At 29.4% G+C, this 14,904-nt stretch overlaps 1 protein-coding gene across 2 annotated transcripts in view; it reads right to left on the reverse strand.

Annotated features, from left to right (window-relative positions):
* Nucleotides 1-3,407: 3,407 nt before the first annotated feature.
* Nucleotides 3,408-14,904, reverse strand: part of LOC118179955 (traB domain-containing protein) — a 78,219-nt gene continuing 66,722 nt past the window's right edge. For both annotated transcript variants that reach the window (XM_085817141.1, XM_035349112.2), the window contains exons 7-9: nt 9,822-9,994; nt 6,860-6,965; nt 3,408-6,379 (exon numbers count right to left, since the gene is read on the reverse strand). In XM_085817141.1, coding sequence (XP_085673267.1) covers nt 6,223-6,379; nt 6,860-6,965; nt 9,822-9,994 — 436 coding nt within the window. In that variant the 3' untranslated portion in view covers nt 3,408-6,222. The remainder of the gene's footprint in view (nt 6,380-6,859; nt 6,966-9,821; nt 9,995-14,904) is intronic.

Consider the following 14,904-nt stretch of genomic DNA (forward strand, 5'->3'; position numbering starts at 1 on the left):
AACACCACTTTCTCGTAACACAATAATATTACATCTCTTTCTAGGTGTCCAATCTACTCTTTTATTTGATGTCATTGCTTCTTGACTAAATATTTAAAATTTTTACAAAAATTCCTACTTGTAATTGCAGTGTATAAGAAACAGGTCCTCCTTCTACAGAACAAAGCAAAATAATGAATTGTTTCAAGTGTAAACATGATGTCAGCTTCTACTGGCAGTTACTAACATTTGATTGGTTCTCAGAACAAGAACAGTGATTGGCCAGGAAAGCTAGACATTACAAACCACTTCATAACTGTGTTTTTTATTTACATTAAAGTACATATAAATTTTTTTGTATTGCAAATAATTGAATTTTGTGTTTTGTATTGAATTCAGTAATAAATTCTCTTTAAAATGATATATACAAGTTTGCATTTTGCAAAACGTAACATTTTCTATAAGCATACAAAGTTCAAAAACATAAAAAAAGTGTCCACAATTTTGGCCACCACTGTATCTATAATAATTTAGGAAGGTGTGAGAGAAAACACACAAATTACTTTTATTCATAATCGCTGGTTGTCAGTGGTGCTGGTAGACAAAATGGTAATTGTGTAGTAGACAGATGAACTTGCAGAGACATATGTAGCCACAGATGCAACATGATTTATTTCTGGACAAATCCTTGAGATGCATGTTCTGATTAACATATCATTATGAATACAATCTGTACCCAACATTTCGGGAAATTTAATACAGCACATACAATGGATGTACTAAGATGCTATGTTAAAAATGCAGAAAAGCTGACTATGAAGTTAGCTGCTATGTTAAAAATGCAGAAAAGCAAGCCAGAAAGTACTGATGCATTCAGAAGAACCGTGGGAGGGTGTCAAAAGATTTTGGTTTCGATTGGAATCTTATTCAGTGATTGCTTAAAAGGTATCTGCTTTGCACCTTCAACCCTATGATAAGAATTTGTTTTGAAATGAGGCAACTTAAATTGATATAAATAGTTACTATTGCCAATTAAAAGTCAGAAGTTTACTTTCATATTTTTATCTTGCATCTCTTTTTAGATACTATATAATTTATTGCTGGAGAAAACAAACTTTCAGATTAGACTACCATTTTATTTCATATATTATATAACATTATATTTTTACATCATTTCTAATTTAAACTTTTATGTATCATTTTGTATGTTTAATACAGGAGACAGTTAAGACAAAATGACAGAGCAGAGTGAAACTTATAGGCTATATCCCTGAGGAAAATCATTTTCTTTCTCATTTTTATCATTGGATTGTACACAATTTACTAAATCTCTATTTTCATTTGCTAATGTTCTAATGCTTTTTTTCTAAAAAGGTTCTTCTATTACTAAGCCTTATTGGAGAGTGATATGTAAAATAAAAATATGAAAGCAAAGTTCTGATTTTAATTCATAATAATGTTTTTATCCTTCATTTTTAATTGGGTATTTCCCCTTTCTATTCTAAAAACACTATTTATTTAGAATATAACAATCTAAATACACTGCAAAGCAGATACATTTTAACCAATCATTGAATACAATTTCAATTGAAACCAAAGCTTCTCATCATTTTCTCACGTTTCTTCTAAATGTGTAAATTTCTCACTTGCTTAGCAGCTCATTATCCTCATTATCCATTGTATGTGCTAAGATGTATTAAACTTCCAAAAATGTCGGAAGCAGATTAGTGTGTCCATAATGATATGTGAATCAAGGATTTTCCCAGAAGTAAATTATGTTGTATTTATGTCTACATTTATCTGCAAGTTGCATGCCCCTTTCCATTAATATTCTCTTGCCATACTTAAAAATGTTACATGAATTTTTTTTTAAATTCCCAAACAGTTTATGATACCAAATAAAATACCGTTATGATTGAAATCTAAGTGCACTTATTTTTTCCCCCTCAGCTTACCTTAAATAACAGCAAGTATTAGTCAAGTTTTTCAGATCTGTTTAAAAGATAATACAATATGTGTATGCATTAATCTTTTATTTGCAATTAATATAATTTCACAGTAATTTATTATTAAATCAGTTTTCTCTTCATACTAAAAAATTTCTTACAATGAATCCCCTCTTCAATTACTTTTATTTATTAATCCCTTTCAGAAATTATCTACCATCATAATTTCTTTCAATGATTATACACCTCAGTCAGTATTTAATCAGATCGACTTCCTGGTGTATAATGTGCACTTTTAATACAAAAATTAAAATCAAAATTTATGGATGCATGTTATACACCAGATATAAAAATGATAAATTTAAAAATAAGGAAAAGATAAGCATACAAAAATTTGGTTCATACATGTACCTAATACTGTTATTGGTGATTCTGAGGATTTTCTAGGACCCAGTTCACAATACTTTCTTCTAGGATAAGCCATTTATTTACGTTTTTCTGCAAGTACATTCATTCTTTTGCCTATTGATTACTGTGATTTCATTTTTCTTCCACTTGCATATGAAGCTTTCATCAATATCAAACATCTTTGCTGCAGCAAGATTTCCATTTTATTTCACAAATTGAATGACTTTGCATTTGAAACCAGCACTGTGTTTGTTTTGTTTGGCAGAAGCCATATTTACTACTAAAAGGAACACTAAAATCAACTGTATATCAGCTAAAACAAACACAGTTTACTAAAGCCTTTGATGTTTGCTTCAAAATAACAGCTTCAAATTACTGAAGAAAGAGGAAACATCTAACTCCTAATTTGGCGAATTCATTCGGATCTGGTGTATATTTGTATCTCAAAACCATCTTTGCAGAATTATTTACTCCCTCAAGTGTTTACCTCACATACATATTGTTCCCCCTTGTATTCAATATACCAATGTTCGACAACCTGTGAAACATCTTTGAATGAAGGACTTCAGGTTTCTTCATAATGAAAGGTTGCGCATTTTACGGCAGATACAATACACCTAACAATTTTTAAATGCAGTTTGAAGTTACAGGTAGGCATTATACACCAGGATATACAACAATTTTTATTTTACTTAAATTGCAGTACGATTACTCACTTAAAATCATTTCTTCTAATTACTCCACTAGTTATAAAAAAAAATATATATATCAAGAAATGTGCATTTATATTGAAAATTACTTATTAAAGTGTTTTTGAAACCACACACAAGTTCTGAAAAAAAAAATGCTTCATTATAAAGATTTATTGTAGCAGTAATTATTCAGATACAAGAAAAATCTTTTCATTGAGAAATTAATGCTACACATTACATTTTACAGTTATCATAAAGACATTCTGAATTTGTCAGCTGCAGAAGTCATTCGTCACTATAATAAAAAAAAGTTTCACTTCCATTACATAAACTATCTCAGACTAATAATGCAACTGTGATGGAATAAATGTTCTACCAAAAATAAAACAAGCAAATTTTTATTAATAATTTCCAATTATATACTTTTCAATACATTACTTTGTTACATTTTTAACAAATATTTTAAAGTTATGCATTTTTTTACATCATTTACATTTAAACAGAAAACAATGCATACATCTACAATGTTTTGGCATTGAAACAACAGATTTTGCAATTTTTTTTTTTCAATCAGTCAAGAAAATCAACAAAGCATCAGGGAACTGAATTAGTAACTATGTTGCCATACACCAGTACCACTGCATACTGTGCATTAGAAAACATATAAAAATGAGTAAGAAAATAGCAAATAGAATATATTTCAGTAACTATTATGCTATTTGTTGAGTGTTAATTACGAAAAAAAAAATCATTTCATTGCCTCTCGATTTAGCTCTTGAATCAGAAAATAGTTTCTTCAAAGTAGTTTTATACTTCTTAAATATTTCACATTAATGAAAAACTTCAGTACTGACAGTAAATCAATTACCTACTACAATAAATTTAGAGAGTGACGAAATGACATTGCACTGCTCTATAATGAACTGAAATAACAGATCAATCCTATTCTATTAGCCGTTACTAATAAAATATTTCAAGCATCAAAACCCATAGCGGTTAAAAAAAGTGAGAAAAGCTATTTTAAAGATATCAGAAAAAAGCAAGTGTGTATGCTACATTAATAAGGACACCTTTGTACATTTCATACATGAATAAGCTCAATCATATTAACAAAAAACAGTCTGATACAACATTGCGCATATGTATAACAATAAGAAGGTTTAACATCAGATAAAGCACAAACTATATGATAGAATATAAAATAAAATCCAAGAATACTTGTAAAGTATAACAGAAAGGACAGAAATTTAAATTAGTCAAAATGCCTATTTTCAAAGAATGTTAATACTTGAATCCAAATATGGCAAATACTTAAAATTCCAAAATAAAGAATTAAAAAATCACTCATATTTAGTAAGAAAGAAATGCTTTTCTAAGTAAAAATAGAAAAGTTTAATTTGATTTTTCTTATAGTTGTTCAACAATTAGCAGATTAATGGCCTGCAAACGTTCCAAGATAAATGCAAAAATTTGGCATATATTATAGTACTGAGAATCTACTTCTACAACTATTCTTTAACAAACCATTTCTTTTATTGCAATACGAATTTATGTTATGTATGCTTTTAAAATTCTTTAAAATATAATTTTTTTATCTCAAATATGTTATTGTACATATATTTTATTTTCACATGAATAGAATTCTCTGCACTTATTCATGCATTTTGTTTCTGAAGATAAAAACTGGACCATAACAGTACTTAACTAAAAAATAAAATTCTCAAATGTACATAAAAATAAGACGTAAATTGCTATATTTCATATTTAAAATTATTACTGTCATAAAATATTCATCAAATTACAAGTTGTTTAAAATACAGATAAAAATTCTAAATGCTAATTTAATTTTAACAGCAAATATAATTGTTATCTGAATATGAATATAAAATGAAAACCTTTTATCTGATACACATTATAAAATTTCAGAACTGAACAAGAAGCATAAGGATATGTTTACTTCTTCAAACTATTATTTTATCACTATACCCACCTCCCCAATTTTGCATTTTATCTGCTAAATTTAACATACTTCTCTTTTTAACATGACTTTAATCTTCTTATTTTAACATATCATGTAATATTGAGAATTTCTCAATAAATATTTATTTTAAGTGCAGTTCCTCCCCCCCTTGCAAAATATTTTTTTCTTGCAACGAAGTTCTAAATGATTGTTTCACAAGTCATCATTTAAATATTATTTGCCATGATCTTCATTTATGAAACGGTATTTTTCTAAATAACTAATTATTGTTTTGAAAATAAAGATGATAAAGAATAATTATTTATAGCATAGAAATACCAAGTCTTAACAGATTATTTCCCATTACATCTATAAATACTTTTCTTTAAATCTTTAACAAAGGCAAATGTAGAAGTCATTTATTTTCTGAACTGGATCCAATACTTTTGAATTGAATCCATTACTTAAATAATTAACAGAAGTATAGAAGAATTAATATGTTCTGAAATAAACATTAACAAAAATTACTTTTGGAAAATCACTATGCAGAAAACCAAACTTTTCTGTAACGATACAGAATCTTGATTTAAAACTGTTACAACCATCCTTGAACACTCACAGAATTCAAAATATAACACTCTATATCAATATAATAACAACTGTCATATTAAGACAGCCACAATTAATATTAATGCAGTTCTAAATTTCAATTCATTATTTATTTTTTTAAACTGATTATTCAAAAATTTGATCACATTTTAATGTAGCAAAATCCTCCTCCTCACAACACATGCTTTTCTATCACTAATAAAGCCAAAACAAAGGGGAAACTCGTCATAACATGATTTCACTGTGATACATAGTCATCTAAAAGTGAAGTATGTTCATTCCTCATACATTCAGAGTAAAATCTAAAAATTTACATTGAATTCAGATAAAGCAAACTAAGACATTCAATAACAAAACTGCACTAATCTTTTTTTTTTTTTTTAAATTTCTTTTTTCCTTTTACAAATCTGAAATGTAACTATAATTTGGCAGATCTTATTATATTTCACAGTCTCAAAGTTACTTAAAATCAACTAAAAAAAATATTATGTTAAAAATTCAGTTAAATGACATAGTCTAGTTTACTGGTCATATCTCATCATCTGTGAGCTGCACGGAACTTCATTCTTTTCTTGGTTTCTTATGTATAAAAATAATCACTCCTATCCTGCAAGGACTTCACTATTCTTCAATTCGTAGTCGATGATCGAGCTATAAATTGGAATATATTCTTTGGTTTCAAGACTGTAGGTAATAATTTATAAATACCATATATTCCTAATCCAATAACAGAAACTTTTATGCTGACACGGATAATTTTGCTGGACAGAGATGCTTCAGGAACACTGAAAAAAGAACAATACATGTACGTGATTTTTTTACCAAATTTTCATATTATTATAGAAAAAGAAAGATTAGATAGGGTTATTCAAAACTCATTAAATCATTTTTTAATCACCAAGCCTATTTATGTGATTCACAAATGTTCAATGTGTCACCTTCTACTGATACACCAAATATCGAAGTAATGATTCATTTCGCACCACAATTGTGATGTTAAATCAACCACAGCATCAATAATTGCAAAGATCTTGGAGATTAATAGCAAGTGATGGCATAGAAGCAATATTCTAACCAAACATATTATGAAAAGTTTGCAAGTCCTGATGGTAGAGATCCCAGAATTTTGAATAGCACTTCTTAATACTGCTGAAAATAGTCATTCTCTATTCTGCTCTTTTTTTAAACAATGAATTGGCAATTACTTTGGGTCTTGAAAACTTTGGGACGTAGAAAAAGTTAAAGTACATGAAATATAGGCTTACCTTAAAATGGGTGGTATGTCTTCATCGGTAACTTTTCCCCAATTTTCTTTGATGCCAGGAACATGGCCAATGCCCACAACACCAACAATATAACTTGGAAGAGTAACTACAAAAATAATGCATAAATAAATAAATGAAATGAAGTAAATTCGAGTTATTAATAAATAAAAACATTTGAAATTTTAGTAAAGGATACTTACAGTGACATGATTACAAAAAACATTTCCACAATAGCATTTTAACCTCAAAATTCTTAGAAAAGTAAGAATTTGAAGCAACATATAAAAACCACAGCATTTTTAGAATACACAAAAGTGCAGTTATTTTCTGGTTATTATCTAATTTTGTTTTAAATTATGAAGTAATCCAGCCAGTTAGTTAATAATTATGAGTAAAAAATACTTTAATTGGTATGGTATAGCTCCCAGCGTGCAAATATCACATTTTACCAAATGGCTTTTCTATGCACATGATTATATGTATCTAAGCATCATCATTTCAATCAAAATATTGATAGTATTTTATCTTAAAAAAAACTATTACTTATTTTTAGAAACATTATATATTTGAAAGGTAATCACAAATTCTTCACCAAATAAAATCACAATTTTAGTAGCAATGCATACAAATAAGCATGCAGTGCTTAAAAGGCTAAAAAAGATTCTTAGGAATTCCAAAATTACAGCTAATATAGATGGCAAAATACTTTTCTTTCTTTCTTTCAGATAAAGGCATCTCATAGTCAAAAAAGGTACTATCAATTGCAAAAATAAAATACCAATGCATACATTTAATTTTTTTTAAACGTTCCTTCTAGTGCCATAACCACATATAATTCCCAGACATTTATTAACAATGAATTTTAGCAAAACTTATGATGATTAACATTTAGCTAGCAACCCTTAATATGATAAGTACTCATTCTTTGAAAATCGGCTTGCACAGGTTATTTATTATGAAAGCTGTCGGACTATAGAAATGTGAATCTCTGTAAATTATTTTAAATACTAAGTAGTATCTAAATTTTGTCATAATATCAGCATACCTTGCAGCTATTTAGTACATTTCTACAAATTTATATTTATTATACATATAAAATATTAGCATATTTACTGAATTTTCTCAAGCCCAAATTTTAAAATATAATAAAGAAATAATGTTTTTAATCTTTCAATCCAAGTTCAAATTTAATTTCTGTAGAAACAGGAAACAAGGAATCTCATCCTATTTGAGGAAAACTCATCATCTGCAAAAAATACCTTTCAAGTACCTATGCTTAGAGATGTAATACTAATTTTAACTGCCAATGTACATGTTAGTTTTAATTAAATAATAAATCAAAATTATTGATATTATGGTAATTTAAACTAACACAGTACAAAAAGAATATTTTCAGAGAGGCAAAACAGAAGTATATGAATCAAAATTATTACTGAATAATAGAAAGTTTCAAAGAAAACATTTGCTCAAAAGAATTTTTACCACTATGCAAAGAAATTTTTGAACTCAAAGCATTTCAGAATAGATTTGTGAAACTACTGAGTTATTTATGGGCTTAGAGAGCTAGTTATGTAACAAATTATTTCACTGTTAATAAATGTGCATTAAAACTACAGACAAATATAATGGGTTTTAATCCAAATTTTTTCATGCAGGAGATATTTTTTGAAAAGTTTAAAACTGTACTTGTAATAATAATAAGATTTTTACCAGGGACACATATTATTTTCTTTAAAAAAGTAATGGTATTTATGTATTACCTGGTGAACATGAAACTGTGACCAAGTAGCCTTAAGCCTGACATCAGCAATACCTGTATTTTGTCTGATATAACCCTGAATGATTCTCATAAGCCACCTTTTGTTTTTATGTACAAGGATATAAATTAACTGTTATTGCTATATGTTTTTGCATTTTCGAAGGGAAAAAAAAAAAAAAAAAAAAAGAATTTGAGAGCTGTAGAATAACATTTGTGACTGACTCCCAGTTCATTTGGAACTGCTCAAAAGATTTAACATCTGTTGGATGGGGGGGGGACCAGCTGGATTTGGCTGATAAAACAAAATTAGATTGAACAATCACCTGCAGGAAGTTTGCATTCATAGCCTTCTAAACAGAGTTTCTGGTAAGATCCAGGGGCACTAAGTGAAAAAATGAACCAGGTCAAATACTTGTACAGAAATGATTATTTGGCGAATTTTGCAGAGAAACAGACAAATGATTTATTGTAAGAGATGTAAATAAAAGTGCAGCCCATTCCATAAGTACAATGGGCTTGACTTTGACAGAATATCTGCCAACTTTTATGATTCGAAGGCAGTCAATTATCACGGTCGATGGGATAGTACATAAGTACCTAAATAACATACTAAAAAGTTTCAAAAAGTTGAAATTTATTTTATGTGAAATGTGTTACAAATAACACAAATAATAACGCATATAAAAATCAGTCATATTCATTTGTAATAACTGATTCATCTCAAATTGGGGAGGGGGTTATATTTATTAAATACAAAATTTGCCACTGGAGTACATTATACAGTTTTTTCTATACAACTGATGATTCAGTTACATAATTTTTGTCTGTGCAAGTTCAATATTTTACATAGCATTTTATATGCTAATTACTTCAGAATTAATTTTGAGATTAATAAGACATTTTATGCCCTCTGAAATATATTTTTTATGCCCTCTGAAAATTAGATTATTATTTGAGACTAAAGCTGACACTTAACACAGAAATATATTTCTCTCCACAGTCTAGCAAATATAACACATGTCAATATAAATTTCTTCCTTTATGGCTTTTATTTGTGGATATAAGGCTGTTTATGACACATACAAAAGAAATCAAAGTAGTTTTACACATAGCCATCATACAATCTTTTAGAGATATATCTTGAATATAAAATTTAAGGAACAAAAATTACACATGAAATTAATATATCAGAAAAACTTTTACCATTTGGTAAATGAGCGGATGGCATTGGAATTGCAGACATTTGCAAAGAGTAAGTCAGATAAATATCTCGTTCTTTCACAAACACTTGACTTAACTCAGGAAATTCTCCAGTCATCTCAGCTAGCATTTGCTCTAATAAATCTTTCTGTTTACAACGTTCAACTTCTTCCTGACTAAAAATTACAATAAAGAATGAGCAAAACAACAAACTGATTTGAAAATCTCACATTTATTTTTTATGCAAAACTTAATTTTATAGCTCTATATCTTTTTTTATTTTTAAAATTGGCTGAATGGCTTTAGAAATTGAGTATCTTTTGTACTTATTAAGAAATAATGAAATAAAAAAAAAAAAAAAAAAAGAGTGAAAATTGTTCAAGTTTGATTTTGTTACAGTACATAACTTTTAACACATCAGTGATACCATTCTAAAGGCATGAGGCCCACCAGTGGCCAAACAGCAAAGTTGTTGAACACTGGTAGTTTGACCATGGTTTGAATCCTGGGAAACACGTTTTACTGCATGGACATTTTCATGGTTTCTCCATGCATAATTTAAATACAAACAAGTGGATACAAAAAAAGCCCTCCATGAAGAGATCTCTTCCCTAATGCAGATAGCCCCCATAAGCTTTACTATAATCAGATAAATAAAAAAAAAAAAACCCAAAGCCTGAAGCTGCAAATTTGCCATTTCAAGAAAAATGTGTTTGAAGCTTTACAACACTAAGGAACAAATTAAACTAAAACTCAAATTTTTAGTTACGTGGTAATTTTTCCCTTATCTCAAAGACTATGCAAAAACACCCCCCACCAAAAAAAATTCAGAAAATAGTGTTGTAATATGCATAATGAAAACTATCTGTTCAGTGATCATAGTCATTGTGAAGGATGCTTTTTCCATAGATCATTATAGTAAGAATTTTAATCTTCTTTGAAGACCAGTTCTAAAGCCACTAAACATTGAAAAAAAATTAATGCTGAAATGTCCCTGAATTTACATACTTTTAATATATTGTCTTAATTTCTTAACAATTTTCAAGATGCATAGATATATACACTTTCTTAAAGATGTCATAAAAAGGCATACATATTTATGGCTTTGCCAGTCAGAGGGTTAAATATGCATTGTTAATTACTTCAGCCAACTAAAGTAGAATATTTTGTAGACTATATTGCTTAAATTTAATTTCAATTTGTTATTTTAAATACCCACAAACAGCGGGATTTCATTCCATAGCATTAATACCTTCTATTAAATTTCAAGAGTTATTAAAAAGTTATTTTAACTTTCATAAGACTTTTGCCATTTTGCTTCAGACGAGAACAATAACTCATTTGTCAGTATAGTAGAATCTGAAAGACTCCGATTTATGTTTCTATAGAAGAAGAATCCTACAAAGTGATCTTCTTACTCGACATGATTCTGAAGAAATGCATGGCAATGTTATTGAGCAAAACTCTATTCATCTCAGCTTAAATAGGATACCACTACTTAGATCGGACCAGAATCTCCTCTCCCCTTCTAGTTTTTATATAGTATGGAATCAGCCAAATTTCTATTTCTTCAGAAAATCTCTGTTAAATGCATTACACTAAGGTTCTTTATATTTTCCTCCTCCTCCTCACAGAAAGAAACTTCTCTCTGGATAACTCAGATTTCCTGGGCAACGAGGACTAGCAGTTCTTCATTGGTGATAGTGCATTAAGAAATTTCTTTATTTGTATGCTTAATAAATAAAGAAATAATTGTCGGTCTTATTTATGCAAATTTATTATTATTATTTATGCACTGTTAAAACAAAAAGGTGAAAAAAATTTAATTCTGCATTTAATGTACGATGATATTCATATGCAGGACATTTTTCAATCCAAGTTATTGTTTGTTATGCGAAGCACAACTATGTGGGTATGAGAAAAGAGCATATAAAATTGATTCATGGTTTTGACATTGTGACGATGATTTCAGCAACACAATCCATACTTATGGTACAAACATTTGTTACATTTTATTTTACAGAAGAATCTTGAAGATTTCAGCCACAAATTACATTACAGTCAAAATAATCAAAGCTATCAGTTATAGTAAAAGACAGGAAGTCAGTTGCTCAGCAATATACAGTGGTGGCCGAAATTGTAGACACTTTTGGAAATTTTTATGTTTTTGAACTTTGTATGCTTATAGAAAACGTTACGTTTCACAAAATGCAAACTTCTATATATCATTTTAAAGAGAATTTATTACTGAATTCAATACAAAACACAAAATTCAATTATTTGCAATACAAAAAAAGTTAAACGATAATAGTTATCGATATACATTAGATGGTGATGATCACAGTGAGTTATCAGTACTTAGTAGGGTACCCTTTATTTTTGATTACAGCTTCACATCGACGTTTCATTGAGCTGACAAGAGTTTTAAGATCTTTCGTTATTACATGATGCCAGGAAACAATTATATCCTCAATTAGTTCCCTTTTATTTGATGGTCACCTCATTCGGAAAAGAGTTTTCAAACGGTGCCACAAAATTTCAATAGGATTGAGGTCAGAACTGTTTTCTGGCCATGACAACAATTAAATGCTCTTTGCACGAAACCACTCTTTCGATATTTTGCCCATGTGGTAAGGAGCAGAATCCTGCTGAAAAATAAACGAAGCATTGTTGGGAAAGAGATCTCTGATGGAAGGTAGAAGTTTTGGTTCTATAATAGTGTCAATGTATTTTCTGGCATTCAGTGTCCCATCGATGACATGAAGGCGACCAATACCATCTGCTGACATGCATGACCAAATCATAACACTAACTGGGTTCTTCACAGTTGCTTGAATGCAGTCAGGATGTAGCTCTTCTCCTATTCTACGTCTTACATATTTTCACCCATCACAACCGAATAATGATATCTTAGTTTTATCACTCCATATAACTTGTGACCACTGATCATCTGTCCAATTAATGTGTTCCTTTGCCCACTGTAGTCTTGTTTATCGTTGCTGAAAATTAAGATAAGGCTTTCTTCGTGGAATTCTACCTCTCAGTCCAACATTTGCTAATCTTCTCCTGATTGTTCTTAAACTGACAGAAACACCAGCATCATTCAGATCACTTCAGATGGCCGCTGATGACATTTTTCTATCTTGGAGACATAGTCTTTTTATTCTTCTGTCATCAATAGTTGTGGTGCTCCTTTTTCGGCCTTTTCCTTCTTTGTTTTTTTATTGAATTTGTCTCCTGATATTGTAAACAAAACTTTCGGACTCCAGATGTAGTCACTGAACCACCCACCTGTCTTGCAATTTCAGCACAGGAAAGACCACTTTCTCGTAACACAATAATATTACATCTCTTTCTAGGTGTCCAATTTACTCTTTCATTTGATGTCATTGCTTCTTGACTAAATATTTAAAATTTTTACAAAAATTCCTACTTGTAATTGCAGTGTATAAGAAACAGGTCCTCCTTCTACAGAACAAAGCAAAATAATGAATTGTTTCAAGTGTAAACATGATGTCAGCTTCTACTGGCAGTTACTAACATTTGATTGGTTCTCAGAACAAGAACAGTGATTGGCCAGGAAAGCTAGACATTACAAACCACTTCATAACTGTGTTTTTTATTATTATTAAAGTACATATAAATTTTTTTTGTATTGCAAATAATTGAATTTTGTGTTTTGTATTGAATTCAGTAATAAATTCTCTTTAAAATGATGTATACAAGTTTGCATTTTGCAAAACGTAACATTTTCTATAAGCATACAAAGTTCAAAAACATAAAAAAAGTGTCCACAATTTTGGCCACCACTGTAAACTTTTATCGCAGTAGTACTTTCTTTTTCTTTATATATATATATATTAAAGGCACATACTACAGCCTTTAAAAGAAAAATTCAAATTATAACTTTTAGGATGCCAAAACACCAAGTCAAATATATCAAGGAGGTGCAAGTAAAATACGTCATGGAGGTAGAATGCCCTGTCACCTGATGGTAAGAATGAATCAACTCACAGGCCTTTATTAATAAAGGCTGATTACAAAATCTATAGCAAATAATCCAAAATATGTTTCTTTAATGTGTGTTTATTTGATGAAGACTGAAGCCGGTAATATTAAATTACACTTCAAATGTATATTGTATCTAGGGGAGATTATCAAGTTTTATAGCAATTGCTGAAAAATCTCTGCCACATTTGAGAGCATAGCTGAATAAATCCTTTCATGCTTCTGGCTGTTTACTGAAGCTTTATCCTATCATTTAAATTTTTGAAAACCCCTGGACAACAGTTTCAACTCATAATTAAAAACAGGCAATAAATTTCATGTTAAATATTTTGTCCTTGATAAATTTCCATGTAATGAGAGAACCAGAATTTTGATTTATTATACTTTTATATTGACTTTACTCATCTAGTTATATATATATATGAAATGTAATTTCTCATACATTATTTGTTTTGTGCAGCCGGGGCAACAGGAATGAGACAAATTTTGGAATATAAAGTGGTAGGTTTATTTTAGCATCCATCTCGTAAGCATTCTCCTCGTACCTTGAGCAGAAGCCCTACTTATACATATGTGTACGTCACGAGGCTCCTCCAATCAGCAATATTAATTGAAATCACGAGGTGACGCTATCTTCTCATCAGGAGTGTTCTTAAGTACTTTATGTAATATGACAGATTTATGAGTTTGGCGATTTGGCGGGCGCCAACAGGTTAATATATTTTATACTAAAGAAAGGATTTCGCCAAAATTTAGGAACACGGATGCAATTTAGGTAGAGAATCGCCAACACATTATTAAGCAATATTAATAGAATTTAATTCAATCAATTGATTTAAAAATATCATTACAGATTATCCCCCCCATCTGAAATGGCTTGCAGTCGCGGCCGTCGACCCAAGACAGTCCAGATAGTGAGAGCAGAAAATTTAGTTATTAGGAAATTAAGTGAGTAGGAAAACTGATTGGATTTACCTCAAGGGACACAAAATGTTTACATAAAATATGACATAAAATATTTGAATATAATTAATACAGTATATAAAATATAATAAATAATTAATGAAATTATAATATA

The sequence above is a fragment of the Stegodyphus dumicola genome, chromosome 5 (genome assembly GCF_044657685.1).
Source record: "Stegodyphus dumicola isolate Sdum_Otavi_A_Nest chromosome 5, ASM4465768v1".
In the NCBI taxonomy this organism is placed as follows: Eukaryota; Metazoa; Arthropoda; class Arachnida; order Araneae; family Eresidae; genus Stegodyphus; species Stegodyphus dumicola.